The sequence below is a fragment of the Paramormyrops kingsleyae genome, chromosome 10, assembly GCF_048594095.1.
Source record: "Paramormyrops kingsleyae isolate MSU_618 chromosome 10, PKINGS_0.4, whole genome shotgun sequence".
NCBI classification, from domain to species: domain Eukaryota; kingdom Metazoa; phylum Chordata; class Actinopteri; order Osteoglossiformes; family Mormyridae; genus Paramormyrops; species Paramormyrops kingsleyae.
Window position 1 is genome coordinate 6,931,471 of NC_132806.1, and position 20,040 is coordinate 6,951,510.

At 44.6% G+C, this 20,040-nt stretch overlaps 1 protein-coding gene across 1 annotated transcript in view; it reads left to right on the forward strand.

Moving 5' to 3' along the window:
* dnah2 (dynein, axonemal, heavy chain 2) overlaps positions 1-20,040 on the forward strand; it is a 95,305-nt gene that overhangs the window by 53,943 nt on the left and 21,322 nt on the right. Inside the window, exons 44-61 of the mRNA XM_072717204.1 lie at positions 2,083-2,219; positions 2,789-2,926; positions 7,393-7,551; positions 7,643-7,795; positions 8,023-8,114; positions 8,308-8,506; positions 8,763-8,987; positions 9,102-9,206; positions 9,580-9,768; positions 10,085-10,170; positions 10,294-10,424; positions 10,557-10,706; positions 12,256-12,423; positions 15,331-15,491; positions 15,664-15,794; positions 16,465-16,597; positions 17,236-17,375; positions 18,227-18,437. Of these exons, the coding sequence (XP_072573305.1) occupies positions 2,083-2,219; positions 2,789-2,926; positions 7,393-7,551; positions 7,643-7,795; positions 8,023-8,114; positions 8,308-8,506; positions 8,763-8,987; positions 9,102-9,206; positions 9,580-9,768; positions 10,085-10,170; positions 10,294-10,424; positions 10,557-10,706; positions 12,256-12,423; positions 15,331-15,491; positions 15,664-15,794; positions 16,465-16,597; positions 17,236-17,375; positions 18,227-18,437 (2,708 nt within the window). The remainder of the gene's footprint in view (positions 1-2,082; positions 2,220-2,788; positions 2,927-7,392; positions 7,552-7,642; positions 7,796-8,022; positions 8,115-8,307; positions 8,507-8,762; positions 8,988-9,101; positions 9,207-9,579; positions 9,769-10,084; positions 10,171-10,293; positions 10,425-10,556; positions 10,707-12,255; positions 12,424-15,330; positions 15,492-15,663; positions 15,795-16,464; positions 16,598-17,235; positions 17,376-18,226; positions 18,438-20,040) is intronic.

Here is a 20,040-nt window from a genome sequence, read left to right on the forward strand (position 1 = left end):
CAGTCGGCACTCTACGCTGGTCACGCTGGCCCCTCACCGCGCACAGCATTGTTACCTGGGGCTACTTACTCACAAATAAAACTGTGTACTTGCATATTGTTGGGCTCTGCATAAAAAAGGATCAGTCACCTAGAATTTATCCATCTTCCATAAATATACAGTAGTACAGGGCCAAGGCAAACCAGGAACCTTCCCCAGGAAACAAAGAGAACATCCTGGACTGGATATCAGTCCATCACAGGCACAGACATCCAGGTGCACATTGAAGCACCCTAGTTCACCTAACTAAATAATTCTGGGCAGTGAAGGAAGTTAGAAAGCCCAGAGGAACCCCAGGAGAGCATTCACAATCACAGAACCAGGTGTGGTAACCAAACCCACATCCAGGGAAGCTACCCACTAAGAGACTCACATAGGATTATTTATTTGTTAACATTTCCCTAAATATGACAGAAATGTGGCATCAGAAAACACTGTTTACCTTCAGGAGAGCACTAAGCTCATGCTAGGCAATACGATGACATTTAATGAAGCAGCTACTTACATCTGTGGCTGCAGACCATTTGTATCAGTAGCTTAATTCTGCACATTTTTATTGGCCTCTAGTGACCCTGTCACTGTATTAATGACTGGCTGGCTGTAAGGCTGTCTTACACTATCACCATGCAACTGCTTTACTGTGTGTGGATGGGTATCAGTGTGTCCGTGTGTGTCTGTGACTGTCAGACAGTTCTGATTACCTTATCCATCCTCTTTGTTGTTTATCTATGCATTTGTGAGTTTATTTGAATCATCTTTATTCTCAAAACACTATCAGTTTGATATTCATTTTGTATGGTGTAAATCAGCCAGTAAGTGGATGTAGTCAGGTTCTGTGGTATAAACTGGATGGTGAGTGTAGGTAGTCAGACTGTATGGTGTAAACAGTATGGAGAGTAAAAATTGCAGATAGTCAAGCTGTATTGTGTAAACCAGGCTGCGAGTGTAGGTAGTCAGGCTGTACAGTGTAAACCAGGCTGCGAGTGTAGGTAGTCAGGCTGTACAGTGTAAACCAGGCTGCGAGTGTAGGTAGTCAGGCTGTACAGTGTAAACCAGGCTGCGAGTGTAGGTATTCAGGCTGTACAGTGTAAACCAGGCTGCGAGTGTAGGTATTCATGCTGTACAGTTTAAACCAGGCTGCAAGTGTAGGTAGTCAGACTGTATGGTGTAAACAGTATGGAGAGTAAAAATTGCAGATAGTCAAGCTGTATTGTGTAAACCAGGCTGCGAGTGTAGGTAGTCAGGCTGTACAGTGTAAACCAGGCGGCGAGTGTAGGTAGTCAGGCTGTACAGTGTAAACCAGGCTGCGAGTGTAGGTAGTCAGGCTGTACAGTGTAAACCAGGCTGCGAGTGTAGGTATTCAGGCTGTACAGTGTAAACCAGGCTGCGAGTGTAGGTAGTCAGGCTGTACAGTGTAAACCAGGCTGCGAGTGTAGGTATTCATGCTGTACAGTTTAAACCAGGCTGCAAGTGTAGGTAGTCAGGCTGCATGGTGTAAACAGTATGGAGAGTAAAAATTGCAGATAGTCAAGCTGTATTGTGTAAACCAGGCTGCGAGTGTAGGTAGTCAGGCTGTACAGTGTAAACCAGGCGGCGAGTGTAGGTAGTCAGGCTGTACAGTGTAAACCAGGCTGCGAGTGTAGGTATTCAGGCTGTACAGTGTAAACCAGGCTGCGAGTGTAGGTAGTCAGGCTGTACAGTGTAAACCAGGCTGCGAGTGTAGGTAGTCAGGCTGTACAGTGTAAACCAGGCTGCGAGTGTAGGTATTCATGCTGTACAGTTTAAACCAGGCTGCAAGTGTAGGTAGTCAGGCTGCATGGTGTAATCTGGACTGCGAGTGTTATCTGATATGGTACTGGTTGCCTTGGTCCCCTCTCTCCCCGATTTCAAAAGCAGCCATGGTGTGCTCTCTGCCTGTGTCTGCTTTTGGCTAGATACAGTAAAACATCATACCTAAGCTGTCAACTACAGTCTGTCTACAAATCCAAAGTAAAGTCTATGCCTATCTACGTGCGTTTGCATCAATAACACTGCCCCGCGCAGATGAGAAGGCGGATGGAAAGTGGATCGTCTTAGACGGGCCAGTGGACACCCTGTGGATCGAGAGCATGAACTCTGCCATGGATGACAACAAGGTGCTGACACTCATAAACGGGGAGAGGATCTCCATGCCAGAGCAGGTACAACTACACGCTCCACTGAGCTGCACACCCCGAAAGGCGCTGTGATAACAAAGGCCACGAGCAAGAGAGTCTGTGTGGCGTCTGCGTGTCCATCTGCCCCAGTCTGTCCACAGAGCACCATAGCCGCTGTGTTGTTTTTATTGTTTGTTGATCTGCTTAGCAACCAAGTTTATCCAGAGCAACTCGCTCAACTTAGCTGTTAGACTTTCTCCGTGAAACGCAGCTGAATGGGGGTGTTACAGCGGTTAAATGGGCAGCGCTGTTCCCCCCCCCCCCCCCACTTCCAAGGTTGGGGTTTGAATCCTGCCCCCTCTGTGTGTATGTGGAGTTTGCATATATTCTCTATATTTTGTGGCTTTTCTTTGGGTATTCCTGTTTCCCCCACAGTCCAAAAATATACGGTCCAGTGAATTTGGCATATTTAATTTCCCCATTGTGTGTGTTTGTGTGTGGCCTGCAGTGCACGGCCATCCTCTCCTGGGATGAATGGGCCTTAGTTTCAGCCATGGAGAACATTGCTCAAGGTTCCCCCTGCAGCTGCTTGGTGATGTGTCTGTTGCCTCTAGGTGTCCCTGCTCTTTGAGGTGGAGGACCTGGTGGCAGCTTCCCCGGCAACTGTGTCACGCTGTGGGATGGTCTACAACGACTACACAGACCTGGGCTGGAAGCCCTTTGTGCAGTCCTGGCTCCAGAAACGCAGTAAGGTACAGGGCTCCGCCCCAGCAGCACCCACGTGTCCTTCAAATGCATCTGTTTGTAGGTGACAGCTGGTGTTCAGACATAAACCATGTTGGAAAAGACCCTTTATGTATCTTCTGTAGCAGCCAATAATGTGATGGAGTACCAATGATGTAACAACTGCCAATACCGTGATAATTTTTCCATTCATACTGTAATGAAAGTCAATAATGTAATTAACTTTCTGAATCAAAAACATGAATGTTTGTGCATAATGTATTAAGTTATTACCTTATTGGTTGGTTATTACATTATTGGCTGCAAAATGTGTGTCAAACAGTGTATAGCACTGTGGCCTCACCTATAGGGCTATGACATGATTCCTGTTTGGGTTCCATCTTGGTGGAACTTGCCTACAACTTCTGTGCCAGTGTGGCCTCTTCAGTGCAGAGACATGCTGTCAACTTCTAAGTTGGGTGTATACACTCACCTAAAGGATTATTAGGAACACCTGTTCAATTTCTCATTAATGCAATTATCTAATCAACCAATCACATTGCAGCTGCTTCAATGCATTTAGGGGTGTGGTCCTGGTCAAGACAATCTCCTGAACTCCAAACTGAATGTCAGAATGGGAAAGAGAGGTGATTTAAGCAATTTTGAGCGTGGCATGGTTGTTGGTGCCAGACGGGCCGGTCTGAGTATTTCACAATCTGCTCAGTTACTGGGATTTTCACGCACAACCATTTCTAGGGTTTACAAAGAATGGTGTGCAAAGGGAAAAACATCCAGTATGCAGCAGTCCTGTGGGCGAAAATGCCTTGTTGATGCTAGAGGTCAGAGGAGAATGGGCCGACTGATTCAAGCTGATAGAAGAGCAACTTTGACTGAAATAACCACTCGTTACAACCGAGGTATGCAGCAAAGCATTTGTGAAGCCACAACACGCACAACCTTGAGGCGGATGGGCTACAACAGCAGAAGACCCCACCGGGTACCACTCATCTCCACTACAAATAGGAAAAAGAGGCTACAATTTGCACGAGCTCACCAAAATTGGACAGTTGAAGACTGGAAAAATGTTGCCTGGTCTGATGAGTCTCGATTTCTGTTGAGACATTCAAATGGTAGAGTCAGAATTTGGCGTAAACAGAATGAGAACATGGATCCATCATGCCTTGTTACCACTATGCAGGTTGGTGGTGGTGGTGTAATGGTGTGGGGATGTTTTCTTGGCACAGTTTAGGCCCCTTAGTGCCAATTGGGCATCGTTTAAATGCCATGGCCTACCTGAGCATTGTTTCTGACCATGTCCATCCCTTTATGACCACCATGTACCCATCCTCTGATGGCTACTTCCAGCAGGATAATGCACCATGTCACAAAGCTCGAATCATTTCAAATTGGTTTCTTGAACATGACAATGAGTTCACTACTAAAATGGCCCCCACAGTCACCAGATCTCAACCCAATAGAGCATCTTTGGGATGTGGTGGAACGGGAGCTTCGTGCCCTGGATGTGCATCCCACAAATCTCCATCAACTGCAAGATGCTATCCTATCAATATGGGCCAACATTTCTAAAGAATGCTTTCAGCACCTTGTTGAATCAATGCCACGTAGAATTAAGGCAGTTCTGAAGGCGAAAGGGGGTCAAACACCGTATTAGTATGGTGTTCCTAATAATCCTTTAGGTGAGTGTATATATCCAGCCATGGACCGGCATCCCATCCAGGGTCTACCCCTGCCTTGGAAAAACTCCAGGTCCTCCCAGTACCTTCTAACAGATAAGCAGCAGAGGATGGATGGATTGAAATTACATTTGGCCTGTAAATGTGTGTGTGAATCTATGCCCAGTACGTCAAGGTTCAATGAAAATAATCAGACTTTACAACTCAAAATGATTAATCAGAGCAAACACACCACAGTGAAAAACAGTAATGAACCCCTATAGCTCAAAAAAAGAAAAAGCAGACACAGAGTCAATGCAGCAGTCCCCAAAACCTGCTGACTGGGCCACCTTGCCAGGGGCGGCCCTCTTACTCTTCAGCTCTCCTTCCTGAAATCCACCCAGCTAACCCTGTTTATACACTAATGAAACCAGCAGCCTAATCACGGTCAGCTGGGTTTTATTAGTTATGGTTCTTGTGTTTCTGGGACCGGTGATCAGTTGTTATGGAGATACATTTGGCCTCCCACCCGCTCACTAATATATCTAGATTGACTGTTTTACCTTAGATGACTCGGGCAGCTATAATAATGAATAACTATTAGTAGAAACTTGAAAGCATTGATTTTTTTTTTCATTTACAAGTGAGTCTCTTCATCTACGTTTCATTATGGTGTCTTATAACTAGCAAATTATTTCCATACCAGCTGTGTTCGGTAGTGTAAACGCCTGCTGAAACTCTGCTGACAGCTCGTCAGTCTCGGTGGTAGGGAGACACTTTGATGAACACAGCAGCACATACCATCTGCGTTTTGCTCCTCAAGTCGCCAGTTAAATTCTTCTTGCCAGTTTGACCAGGTGGGCAGGGAGATTTTTTGCTCACTAGAAAAGCTGTTTTTGTATCACATCTTCTCCGCGACTGGGCCTCGCGTTTCTCAGCCGGGGATCCGCACTCAGTTTTTGCCCCTTAAATTCACGCACTCATCTCTTGTAATGCCTCTCTCCACTCTCTGTAACTCACTACTGAGCTTGTCCAGAATTAAGGTTAAGTCAGTGGAAAAAGCCCACATCCAGTGGGCGCATTTCTCCCAAAAAAATCCTCCAGAACAGTTAATAAGGGCTACATTCCCCAAATCAACACTGAAGTATTAACTTCAGCTCTGTACATGAAGAAAAATACGACCATAACCAAACGAGCAATGCAAGAATAACACAAATATTAGGTAGTATACATTGGGAACAAAGCCTGAATCAGCCATTAGAGATCTGTGCCAGTCAAATTCTTCCACACCAAATTCACCTACCATGTCTTTATGGACCTTACTTTGTGCATTGGGGCACAGTCATGCTGAAACAGAAAAGGGCCTTCCCCAAACTGTTCCAACAAAGATGGAAGCATAGAATTGTCCGAAACATCTTGGTATGCTGAAGCATTAGGATTTCCTTTCTTTGGAACTAAAGGGCCTGAACCCCTGAAAAAGAACCTCATACCATTATCTATCCTCCACCAAACTTTAGAATTGGTACTGGTAACGTTCTCCTGGCATTCGCCAAACCCAGACTTGTCCATCAGACTGCCAGACAGAGAAGCGTGATTCGTCACTCCACAGAATGTTTCCACTGCTCCAGAATCCAGTGTCGGCAGGCTTTACATCACTCCATCTGACGCTTGGCATTGCGCTTGGTGATGTGAGGCTTGCATGCAGCTGTTCGGCCATGGAAGCCCATTCCGTGAAGCTCCCGGTGCACAGTTTTTGTGCTGCATGGGGTTAATGCCAGGGGAAGTTTGGAACTTTGCAATTATTGCGACAGCAGAGCGTTGGCAACTTTTATGCACTATGCGCCTCAGCAGTCTGTTAGTTCATGTGGTCCTTCCACTTCGCAGCTGAATTTTTGTTGTTCCTAAATGCTTCCACTATGCAATAATACCACTTACAGTTGACCGTGGAACATCTAGCAAGGAAGAAATTTCATAAACTGACTTATTGCAAAGGTGGCATCCTATGACAATACCGCAGTTGAATTCACAGAGCCCTTCAGAACAACCCATTCTTTCACAAATGTTTGCAAACCAGACTGCATGGCTAGGTGCTTGATTTTATCCACCTGTGGTTTTGGGTCTGAATGAAACACCGGAATTCAGTGATTGTGAGGTGTGTCCCAATATTTTTGTCTATATAGCGTATGTCCATACACAGTGTGCATGTCTGTGACATATACACATTGCATATGGTATGTACACGAGATATGGCTGTGTATGTCTGCTACGCTGTGTTCCGATGCTGTACTTTACCAGAAGAGTAACAAGGAGAACATAGAATTTAGGTTACCTTAACAACGGGCCAAGACGACAGCCAAAACATTGCCTGATGAAATTACTCTGGTCTGTAGCTGCCTCCTCTTTCTCCTGCACACTGCTTTATTACCTTCAGTACCGGGTAGAAATTCTGTGATTGCATTTGAAAGGCATGTGGGATGGATTGATAAGTAGCAGTCATCTGCAGTAAATCTTATTATTCGCTTAGCAGGTTTTTTCCAAGCAACTTAAACATCCTACCATTTCACACTGTTTTGTATTTACACAGCCTCTTGACACATTTCAAGTTAGGATCTTGGTTGAAAGATACAACAGAATTTCCCCTACAAGGTTTTAAGCCTGAAGTCTGTAGTCCACTTATAACCACGTCACTTACTATCTCATGCTCTCATACTCATTTCCTCCAATATACTTACTCATGCTCTCTAATACTTTCATGCACTTTCTCAGGCTCACATTCTCATATGATTAATACTCTCTCTTATACTCTCTCATACTCTTCCCAGGTGGAGGTTGACCACCTACAGCCCCTCTTCGACAAATACTTAGAGAAGACCATGGAGTTCAAGAGGACCCACTGCAAAGAGCTAGTGGCCATCACAGAGCTGAATGGCGTGAGCTCCCTCTGCAGGCTGTACCACACCCTGGCCACTCTTGAAAACGGGGTCAGCACTACTCATCTAGTCAGTCTCTCTCTCCCTCTTTCTCTCTATCTCAAGAGTCCTCACTCACTGTGAACCCTGTTTACCCACCCAGGTGAATCCTTCTGACTCGGTCAGCTATAGCCGCATGGTGGAGCTGTGGTTCACCTTCAGTCTCATCTGGTCAGTGTGTGCTTCAGTCAACGAGGACGGCCGAAAGAAAATCGACAACTTCCTACGTGAGATGGAAGGCACCTTCCCCAATAAGGTGACTTCCTTGTATTATTTCTGTTTATACAGCTGGCTGTTTTGCTACAGCCATTTAAATTAAATACTTCCTCAAAGGAACAACAGCTGTTGCCCCTCTGGGATGTGGATTTTTGGTCAAGTCCACTACACAAAAACACACATGCACTTTTAATTAAGGTACTCTTTATACTTTGTTGGTATTCATCAATAAGCTCTTTGTTTTGTCATTTCAAACGTCTCCACCAGGACACCGTCTATGAGTACTATGTAGACACCAAGAACAAAAGCTGGGCCTTGTTTGAGGACAGGCTGCCCAAAGGCTGGTGCTACGCTTCCAAGTAAGTGCCTGCCAGCCGGCGGGGGGGTAGGAGGGCGGGCGGATGCACTCATCTGCAGCGACAGACTCTTGGGCTTTGACCAGTCCTACTTATCTGCTGCATTGCTCACTATCAGGCAGAAATGTTGTTGATCATTGTTACTCTGTGCATCCCTGTCTTCTTCTGAATCCCGGCATGTCCCTCTCTGCCCCAGTATCCCCTTTTACAAGATAAAGGTGCCCACAGTGGATTCAGTGCGGTACCACTTCCTGGTGCAAGCACTGGTATGTGGGCAGTACCCAGTGCTGCTGACGGGGCCAGTGGGCACGGGCAAGACTTCTGTGGCCCAGAGCGTGCTACAGGCCCTGGAGCCTGCTGAGTGGGCAGTGCTCACCATTAACATGTCCTCCCAGGTGAGCATGACCGACTGGCAAATCGCCCATCCTGGGTCGCCTGGCCTATGAGTCAGGGTGCTGATGCATGACGGGTGTATTTGGGATAGGCAGGGAGCTTGTGCGTGATTGGTGGGGGTGTTCTGTGTGACCACGCGGGGTGCTGCTTGTGACGAACCTGCACTGGGTTCCCTGGAGGCTTTGCTGCGGGGCCCATAATCTAGGGACAGCTTGAAGACTGAGCTCGTGTCTTGAACTCTGGTCTCTGTGCCACCAGACTACATCCAGCAACGTGCAGGCCATCACAGAGGGCCGAGTTGAGAAGCGCACTAAGGGGGTCTATGTGCCTCTGAGAGGGAAGCGCATGCTGGCCTTTCTGGACGACCTCAATATGCCGGCCCAGGACGAATTCGGGTCCCAGCCACCTTTGGAGCTACTCCGCCTCTGGATCGACTATGGCTTCTGGTATGACCGGCAAAAGCAGACGCCTAAGTGTATCAAGGTAAAGAGAGAAGGGTGATGGGAATGTGGTACAGGGAGGAAGCCATAAGTGTAATATGTATCATAATGTAAGGCAGTATGGGTGTAACGCTTATGTATTTCCTTGTTTTTTCAGGATATGTTCCTTTTGGCGGCCATGGGGCCTCCTGGTGGAGGGAGGACTCACATCTCTGGTCGTCTGCAGAGCCGCTTCAACCTCATCAACATGACTTTTCCGACAGTGAGCTCCTAAAGGCTTATTCATGAATAAGTCAAAACAAATAATTATTGTTTTTGTTGGCTACACCTTAAAGTTTAAGATAATTCGATAAAACACCATGATATGGAACCTCTTTCTTGAAACGAATTACAGTGAAATGATTGAAATGCTTGCGATAAATTGTAGGACGTTCACAAATTTAGTATATGAATGATGATGATATGCACTGATATGATGCCTTAGTGAGATTTCCTGGGAGCTCATCATATGGATGTGTCCGTATAAAGGGATGTTTAGTTAAACACTACACAGCCAAAGGTAATGAAAAATGCCACCATAATGAACGCAGGGAGTCAATGGCATTAGACTCCAGCATCTCATTTCTGTTCCCCAGGAATCTCAGATCAAGCACATCTTTGGCACAATGATAAACCAGAAGCTTCAGGAGTTCCAGGAGGAGGTGAAGCCCATCGGGGCAGTGCTGACGCAGGCTACCCTGGAGCTGTACCGCGCTGTTGTGGGCCGGTTCCTGCCCACTCCTGCCAAGATGCACTATCTGTTCAACCTCCGAGATATCTCCAAGGTGGGGGGGGGGGGACACTACAGGATCTGCTGGTCTCACGATGGTGTCTCAGTGAAATGTAACAGTATTTTCCAAAGGAGAGGCGGCAAATTTTTGTTGGCCTTTATCTGTCCTGTATTTGTGAGATTTATTTGCTTGTGTGACTTCAGCTACAACACAGAGAAAGCATGTTCCCAATTCCCACACTCACAGATGAAGGAACAATAAAAGCACAGGAGAAGGGAGGCACCCATGCATTAACAAAAGGAGAAATGAATATAATTTTTATTCTTTTTGTGAAATTCAGATTCATCACAGTTGACTTATGTTGTAACAGGTATTCCAGGGCTTACTGAGAGCTCATAGAGATTATCATGACACCAAGCAAGGCATCACCCGACTCTGGATCCACGAGTGCTTCAGGTACTGACTGCCATGTTCAACCCCATAAACCTGGAAGACTGGTTGATCAGAGGCTGTAACTGGCTTTGAAACTGTTTGATGAAGTTTTTATTGAGGGCAGACCGAGCTGGTATGTCTCTGCAGAGTGTTCTCCGACCGGCTGGTTGATCAAGGAGACATGGAGGCATTTGTGGTCCTTCTGGGTGAAAAACTGGGTTCCTACTTCGACGTAACGTACCACAGCATTTGCCCAAGCAAGCAGTCTCCCATCTTTGGTATGCTGTGCAATAGGATGGATGAATGATGCATGGGGTCTGACAGACTGATGGGTGATGGGATATGGACAGATTGATAGAGCAATGCCTGCATCAGTGTTCAGATGCACTTCACTGCCTTCTGTGTCTCAGGGGACTTCCTGAACAATCCCAGAGTGTATGAAGACATAACAGACATCAAGGCCCTGAAAAACTTCATGGAGTTGCAGCTGGAGGATTACAACCTGAGCTCTGGCGTGGTGCCTATGAACCTGGTCTTGTTCCATGATGCCATCAAGCACGGTCAGTGTCAGTCTGCTGAGGCGCTGGATGGCTTACAGTTCAGTGTGGACTGGGAATTGAAGCAGTCATTTTGAACAAAATGGCATTTAGTCTCTTGGCGCATCTGATCCATTGATCATGGCCAACCCCCGGGGTCTTGCCTTTTATTTGATTTTCGGTCTCCCGTGATTAATTTTCCATTCAGTGCCATGCTTTTCTTATTACTGACAGCTCACGGTCAATAATAGGTCTCTATTAAAGTTCAAGAGTTGCCTAGAAATTTAGCTGTCAAAGTGTCACTTGGCTCCTTAAAGCATTTTCCCACAGTATTTAAAATAATCTGCCTGTGAAAAGTCAGTGTCATCTCTGTGATTCATCACGTTAGTTTGCTCATGACTGGAAGCATGTCCAACAGCGTGTGGGCTGCTCTAGCAAATGTATACAACTGAATTTGTTCTTTGATGAGCTTGGCTAGGTGACATTTTCTTGAACAGATTTCCTACACCGCTGTGCTCTGCTTATCAGCCCTCCCCCTTGCTCTGTCGGTCCTCATCTATAACCCCGTGCTGTTTATCAGTCCTTATCCATGCCTGTGTAGTCTCCCTGGTGATCCTCCTGCTGGCTTTTTTCCTCTGAAGTGCCTCTCCAGCCTGCCTGAACACATGTCCTGCTTCCCTACAGTGCACATCATGATGGAGCACAGGACTCCTCAACCTTCCAGTCATTTTCTATTCCTGTAGACATTGTTTTGACTGTTTCTTCTTTGAGCAGACCTGTTAATTTGCTTCCCTGCTTTTTTTCTCTAGCTCTTGAAGTAAGGATTTCTTTCCCTACAGCTGTTTTTGTTGCATTGACAGCAAGCTGCTTTAGTCAACAGATGTTCGTGTCTGTTTTGAAGTCAGGAGCTTTAACAGAATCCAGAAACTCTACCTTGCCTTCAGGTTGATGGCTTGCATTGACTGGATTTCTTTATTACACTCATTATAGACTGTTGTTGTGTCACACTTGTTGCACTGATAGGATCTCCATATCTGTCACGACAGTTTATAGCTGAAGTCTGTGGGCTTACATCTTTTTTTGAATTCATTTCTTTGGCAGATGTTTTGCAACACAGACTAAACAGTTTGTCAGTGCTGTCAATTTTTAATGTCTTAGCCTCTGAAACCACCACTATGGCTGAAGCATATTGAGTTTTTTGTGTTCTCTCCCATTGGGAATCTGTTCGCTGTACACAGACTTGTTGATAGCATTTAAAAATCTACTTTCGTTTGTTCTCATTTTCATAAGAATTGTCTCTAAGCCTGACAGGAGGACATTGCAAATAAATTTAAATGACACTTCAAGTCTGCTGTGTGTTGAATACTCTACTCATACATATGAATTTGAGTGGTGTATTAACCATGAATCAAGTGAAATTGTAGTTTAACCAATTCAGGATCAGTATTTCTTAGTTAATAGAAAATCAGATTTAAAAAATGTAAATCAGTTAGTCAAAATGACTCCCTGCTATGTCAGTGACATGTTCAACAAAAAGAAATACAATGCATCTTCTCATCTTTGATTCTCACAGTAACCCATGTGGTGCGGGTGATCAGCCAACCTCGGGGAAACATGCTGCTGGTAGGCATCGGAGGATCGGGCCGCCAGAGCCTTTCCCGCCTTGCATCCTTCATCTGTGGCTATCAAGTCTTCGAGGTGGAAGTCACCAAACAGTATCGCAAACAAGAGTTCAGAGATGGTAAATGTCACCTGTCCAGTAGTAATAGGGAATAACAGTTATCTAGCATCTTGATCCGAGAGAGAAAGAGGCAACTAGCATGAGGTCAGAAAGGGCAAAAGTCACCTGGCAAGAGTTCAGATAGAGAAAGAGGCAACTAACAGGAAGTCAGAGAGGGCAAGAGTCACCTGGCAAGAGTTCAGAGAGAGAAAGAGTCACCTGGCAAGAGTACCGAGAGAGAAAGAGGCAACTAACAGGAGGCCAGAGAGGGAAAGAGTCACCTGGCAAGAGTTCAGAGAGAGAAAGAGTCACCTGGCAAGAGTTCAGATAGAGAAAGAGGCAACTAGCATGAGGTCAGAAAGGGCAAAAGTCACCTGGCAAGAGTTTAGACAGAGAAAGAGGCAACTAACAGGAGGTCAGAGAGGGAAAGAGTCACCTGGCAAGAGTTCAGAGAGAGAAAGAGTCACCTGGCAAGAGTACCGAGAGAGAAAGAGGCAACTAACAGGAGGCCAGAGAGGGAAAGAGTCACCTGGCAAGAGTTCAGAGAAAGAAAGAGGCAACTAACAGGAGGCCAGAGAGGGAAAGAGTCACCTGGCAAGAGTTCAGAGAGAGAAAGACGCGACTAACAGGAGGCCAGAGAGGGAAAGAGTCACCTGGCAAGAGTACAGAGAGAGAAAGAGGCAACTAACAGGAGGCCAGAGAGGGAAAGTGTCATCTAGTAGTTTTATGTATCTCCAAAATTCTAATTCAGAAGCATGAAAAAAATGCATTTTCTCAGAAACTGCTTTGAAAAATAAAGCTAAAATAATGAGACATCTTTAGCACCACACATAGAAACCTATCTTTCCATGGTGATGAGTGAATGGTCTAATGATTTAAATGGACCTATGTGGATCTTTGTCGGTGAGACAAATATGTCAGTGTCTACAAGATACTGTACAAATTAATCTTGCTTTATATTCACAATTAACAATGACGTTAGCTAGCTAGCTACACTACTAGTCAAAAGGTTTCTGCACACTGAAATTTTTATTTTTGAATGTTACTCACTTAACTAAAAATACACTCAATATTCTTTGTTAACAAATAAACTGACAGTATATTCACCACTTCAGTATCTTTATTAACATGAAAATGTCATACCTTTGATTCATCAAGCTAACCTCCTCTAGCTGTTATAACAGCAGAGAAAATTCAAGGCATTCTTCCTACAAGTGACATTAAATACTGCTCTGTTTCATGGGATGAAACAGTTACGTAGGGCATTTAAAGTTAAAGGACAGCCAATAATATGACTATGTCATCACCACACAACCAGTTAATAGGATGTCTACTGGCACTGTTACATACTCTTTCTATGTTATAAAATAATAATTTTATCTGACTTATACCATATTTTCATTTATAGTTGTTCACTCAACTTTCCAGTGCTTGACAAGAATAAAAAATACGCAGTTTATGAAATAAATTAAAAAGTAGTAAAAACTTCTGATATGCAACAACTTTTGACTGATAGTATATCTACCAATCAATGTTAAGTAGTTAAAATTAGTGATCAATACAAATGACCATCATGAATACACATTAACTAGCACAAACATAAATACTAGTTAAATAGATTACTTTTTCTGTTGGTCAATTAGATGTCAATGCTATCAGAACACAGAGAATAATTGTTGTATTCCATGTATAGTCAAAAGTCATAATTGTCAAAAAGGGGACACACTCGGCTTACATCGGACAGTGACAATATTATAGTACTCTACATATACAATTGTGCACCTTTCATGTCATTTTGTTTCGCCATTAATGACATTATGGTTATAAGACTGATGGTGTAGAGATAAGCATTAAAGTGACATCCCACTATCATATTTTTATTTTTTGTGCTACCAATTAAAATACAGTGGTACCTCAATTCTCGAACTCATTAGAACTCAAATTTCTTAAAAGTCGAACCAACCAGTTTGAAAAAAAAAATTACCTAGAGCTCAATCTGAATCTCAGAAGTCAAACCGTGAACGCCGACCTAAGACAATCTGTAGGCACAGGGAAATGAGTCACGCGGCAAGTCTGTCAGCGGAAACAAAGGGTAATGCTTCAGTCTCAACCTGGCATTCGCTGTGATAGCACCGTGCATGTTTACACTAACTGAATACATATATTTAGACAGTAAAAATACATTTAGACAATGATAGACGGTAACAGTAATTATTATTATATAATAAAATAAATTTAAAAATAAAGATTTCTTATTAATTATTTTAATATTAATAATAAACCATTAATACATTTAATTATAATAATACTGTCGTGCTGAGTGGGGACGGAACGGAGACAAAGGCTCAGACGTCAGGGTATCGGGGAATACGGGGTTTAATTACAGGTAAGGCAGGCAAAACGCAGACGGACAATACAATGACCGGACTGGGGAAACGAACTGAAATGCGGACGAAATACAGAGGACTAATGACAACAACCAGAAACAGCTGATCACACGGGGATTCTACACGGGGTTAACGAGGGGGCGTGGCACACGGAAGGAGCGGATGATCGGGGCACGACACATTGTTTTTTATTAACATATTGTTTGGATACATTTATTTTCTTACTTTAAAAATTACCGTTTTGATAAATGTGCCTAGATGTGTTAGTACAGTATATGCTCTTCTTGTTTTATCCGGTTCATTTTGTGTTTAAATGCTAAAAAAAAAAAACATATTTAGGTGTAATTTTTTGGGGCCAGGAACCAATTAATTGGTTTTCCATTATTTCTTATGGGGAAAATTCGATCACAACTCAAACTTTTTAGGATTCGATCCGGAGTTCTGAACGGATTAAATTCGAGTTCTGAGGTACTACTGTACCTTTGAACTCTGTAGAAGTTTAATAATGGTTATAATAAAGCTTATAATTTCTATGATGCAGACATTAAGAAGTTGTACCGGCAAGCTGGTGTTGACAACAAGCCCACAGTGTTTTTGTTCAACGACACCCAAATTTTGGACGAGTCTTTCCTGGAGGACATCAACAACATGCTGAATTCTGGGGAAGTGCCCAACCTCTACAAGCCGGATGAACTTGATGAGGTTAGAGCCACAGTCTCTTTGCTCGAATGTGGCTGGATATTACTAAAGTGAAGGTGCTGTCTCAAATTCAGTAAATGGGCCACAACTGTATATCCTAACTTTCATTCCAGTGATCCAGGTTTTCCAGGGTAAACCAAACTGCAAACTGGATGTATTTACTATCACCCCTCAGGTCCAGATGGCTTTGTCCAACGTAGCCAACATCCCAGAACATTCTGACGCCATATTCAGCTACTTGTTGGAGAGAGTTAGGGACAACCTACACATCATACTGTGCATGAGTCCCGTAGGTGACCTCTTCAGGTATGTCCTGTGCAGCCCCAGTACAACAGCCCCACCAAAGCAAATGTTGACCCCACATTAGCATTTCCTTAGCCCCACAGTAGCCCAACAATAGCATCACAGTAGCACTTGACACTTGTCCCACACACAGCTGCACACTTGCTCACAATAGCTTAGCTTTTCAACTAAGGAGCACAGGCAGGAAAACGTGAAAACTGTCTCCCCTCCTGATATGTTATATGCAGTTACAGAATGGAAGGACGTGAAATAGGAAGCAGTGCATTGTGTGGTACTACTGTTCTACATTATACATATATGTCTGTTCACATTTCTGTAGTCTACCTGTATTGCAGGGAGAAGACGCTTCAGATTTTACTGTATATTAAATTATATTGACTTTATATCGCACAAACATTTTCTAAAGCTAAAATCAGAATCTTTAAAACCTAAATTTAAAAAATGGTAATAGTGTATGATAATGTACTGAATGATCATTTTTGAAATTTAGATTTCAAAGGTTCTGATTAGCCTTCATTGGAATTCAATGATATACATATATATATATTAGATGACAGGTAAACAAAAAGTGTATATGAAATATAAAAAAAACTTTATTTCATTATAAATGAAATAGAAGAGTCTGTGATACATTCTCCTCTGGAAGCTGATGTGTGCTGCCTGTGCTGGGCAGAAATCGGATCCGCCAGTACCCCGCTCTGGTCAACTGCACCACCATCAACTGGTTCTCCGAATGGCCCCACGATGCGCTTCTAGAGGTGGCGGAGAGGTACCTGGATGGGCTGGAACTGGGGAGTGTGGAGGGGGTAAGATCCTGTCCTCCATAGTCACTCTTTAAACACCCTGTATCCTTTAATCACAATGTACCCTCTGCCTGTAACCCACTAACACACCCTGTACCCTCTGTCTGTAACCCACTAACACACCCTGTACCCTCTGTCTGTAACCCACTAACACACCCTGTACCCTGTACCCTCTGTCTGTAACCCACTAACACATCCTGTACCCTGTACCCTGTACCCCGTATCCTCTGTCTGTACTCCACTAGGACCCACTGTACCCTGTACCCTCTGTCTATAATCTACTCACACACACTGTAGCCTGCATTCTCTGTCTGTAACCCACTAACACACCCTGTACCCTGTACCCTCTGTCTGTAACCCACTAACACACCCTGTACCCTGTACCCTCTGTCTATAACCCACTAACACATCCTGTACCCTGTACCCCGTATCCTCTGTCTGTACTCCACTAGGACCCACTGTACCCTGTACCCTCTGTCTATAATCTACTCACACACACTGTAGCCTGCATTCTCTGTCTGTAATCCACTCACACACACTGTTCCCTGTATCCTCTGTCTGTAGCCGACTTACACTGTACCCTGTATTTTCTGTCTGTAACCCATTGACTCTGTCAGGCTTAATTCCTCTCCCCTTCTCAGGCTCAGAATAAGGTGGCCAGCATCTTTGTGACTATTCACCAGTCTGTGAGCCACTACTCCCAAAAGATGAAGGTGGAGCTGAAGAGACACAACTATGTCACCCCCACCAACTATTTGGAGCTGGTGTCTGGATTCAAGAAGTAACCATCTCCCTGGGCCTCACTGCCTGTCCTCTGTCAGCTCGCCACTTCTGCTGAATCAAATGGAGCCCAGCATCTGCCTCCGCTTGATATGCGCCTCTCTGTTGGTGCCCTTTTGCACCCCCTTCTCCTGCTGTCTGTTGGCCTGCCTATCTCAGTCAGCAGCTCTCACTCCCTCCCTCTGTGTCTGTCACTCTGGCTCTTTCAGCTGCTTTACAGTAGCCGGCTTGAACAGAAGAAAGGGCAGAGAACACGGATATTTTAAATTCTGAGGCTGTTCACCTCAGGAGGTGGTCTGATTCATATGTCTCATGCAGCCTGAGAATGGACTTGAAAAGCAGTTTTTATGCTTTCAGATGCAGGTCATTTGTTCCATTTTGACAATTCTGTCTGTCAGAGTATTCTGTCCCCATCTTTTTCTGTGACCTTGTCTGTCTTTTTGTATCCCTGTCTGTCTTTCTCTGTGACCATCATGAGTTTTTGTATCCCTGTCTGTCTTTCTCTGTGACCATCATGAGTTTTTGTATCCCTGTCTGTCTTTTTTATGACTTTGTCTGTCTTTCTCTGTCCCTCTATGTCTTTTTCTGTGACCTTCATGTCTTTCTGTCTGTCTGTAAACCTGTCTGTTGCCCTGTCTGTCATAATGCCTCACACCCCTGTTTGTACCAGTAGCCCTGTCTGTCATTCTGTATGTCTGTGACTGGGTCTGTTTTTCCGTCAGTTTTCTTGTCTCTAGGTTTCACTTTCTGCTTGTCTGTGACCCCATTTTTCTTTGGGACTGTCATTCTGCTCTCTGTGACCTTGTCTGTCTTTGTGCATGTACCCCACGTGACTTAATTCCTGCTGTCCAGGCTTCTGGTGGAGAAGCGTGCTGAGCTGGGCGAGCAAGCGACCAAACTGCGCAACGGCCTCTTCAAGATCGATGACACGCGCAGCAATGTGGAGGCCATGTCCGTGGAGCTGGAGGAGGCCAAGGCCAAGGTGGCCGAGTTCCAGAAGCAGTGTGAGGAGTACCTGGTGGTCATCGTGCAGCAGAAACGGGAGACCGACGAGCAGCAGAAGGTCCGGGCGACCTGGCTGGGCTGGAGCTGCACCAATCAGCCTTGCACTTCACACCGAGACACTTTACCTCTGAGTGCCTTTAAAAATACAAGCAGAAATCTGGGGTCATGGAAATGAGCAGCTGCCTGGCCTTTTAAATCTGCTTGCACTGCTTTTCTTCGTTGTCATTAGCTGTTATCATATGAGAAAGGAAGAAGCATAGCTGAAATGTGATGTAGCGAAGGCTCCGATGAGTAAAAAATAGGCAGACGGCAGAGCGAGGCAGCGCTTCCAGCTCATCACTGCACTTCACTGCATCACATTATCCTTGGTTTGGAGAAAAGCCTTAATGGCTAATACAGGAAGTCTCCCCCTGGAGTCCCATTGATTGAAATCCCTGGGTATTGCTTTTCAGATCAATTTAATCTATTTTATTTAAACGCAAAAACTGAAACACGTGGCCAACTCAATCTGCAAAGTAGGTTATGTTACTGCTGTCTATATGGGATAAATTTGTTAGCTGTATAAAGAAAGATTTTTATCTATATATTATTAATATGGCTCATGATAATCAGGATGAGTATTTGAAATAATGTTGGATTATATGATAACCAGCTTCTAGCATGGTGGCTCGCTGGGTAGTGCCGCTGCCCTTGAGGTTTTGCATGTTCTCTGCTGGTCTCCTCTCGCAGCCCAAAGACATGCAGCTGGATGAACTGGCATCACTATGTTACCCATAGTGAGTGATGTGTGTGTGCGTGCTCTGCTGATGATTGGCATCCTATGCAGTGTGTCCCTGTGTATTCCATCTAAGATAAAGTTCTTGTACTAGACCAGGGATGTCAAACTCCAGTCCTGGGGGGCTGGAGCCCTGTGTAGCTTAGTTTTCTCCTTGTTCTACCACAAATGATTCAGCTCAAGAGCTTTGTGGTAATTAGCACAAGGAGTTGAATCAGGTGTGTTAAATGAGGGGGAACCCAAAAATGTGCAGGGCACTGGCCCCCCAGGACTGGAGTCTGACATCCCTGTACTAGATCATCAATCCAGCCATCTTCCAAAAGCTTATCCTGGTCAGGGTGACGGTGGAACCTGTCCCAGGCAGCACAGGACACACTCAAACACTAGGGGCAATTTCGAGATGTCAGTTAGCCTTCCTGCTTGTCTTTGGGCTGTGGGAGGGAACCGGAGTATCTGGGGGAAGCTGACGTAATGCAGGGAAAACATGCAAACTTTACAAAAAAACCGCCTGGTGACTCTGCGGCGCCTAATACTGGGTCAGCGACTGGGAAATGAACAGTGGCACTGCTAGCATGACTCGCTCTAGGCATAGTTACTGATGCCCCACATCTCCTCTGCTCTCTGTTGCTCTTTGTTCTAGGGGTTTGCAGGGCCAGACCATAAAATAATGGCTTATTATTGGTAGTATTACCTAAGTTCCATGGAAACTGGTAAACATTAGCTTAGAAATGATACCCGATTGAAGAAGAAGTTTCCATTTTTCGAATCAGTAGTCCTTTCCTCTTAGATTTTCTCCTTTGTCCTATTATTTTTGGCAAGTAAGGAAAAAGTAATCAACACAGGAGTGAGGCCATTTTACATCACATCAATACCATGTTCATTCACA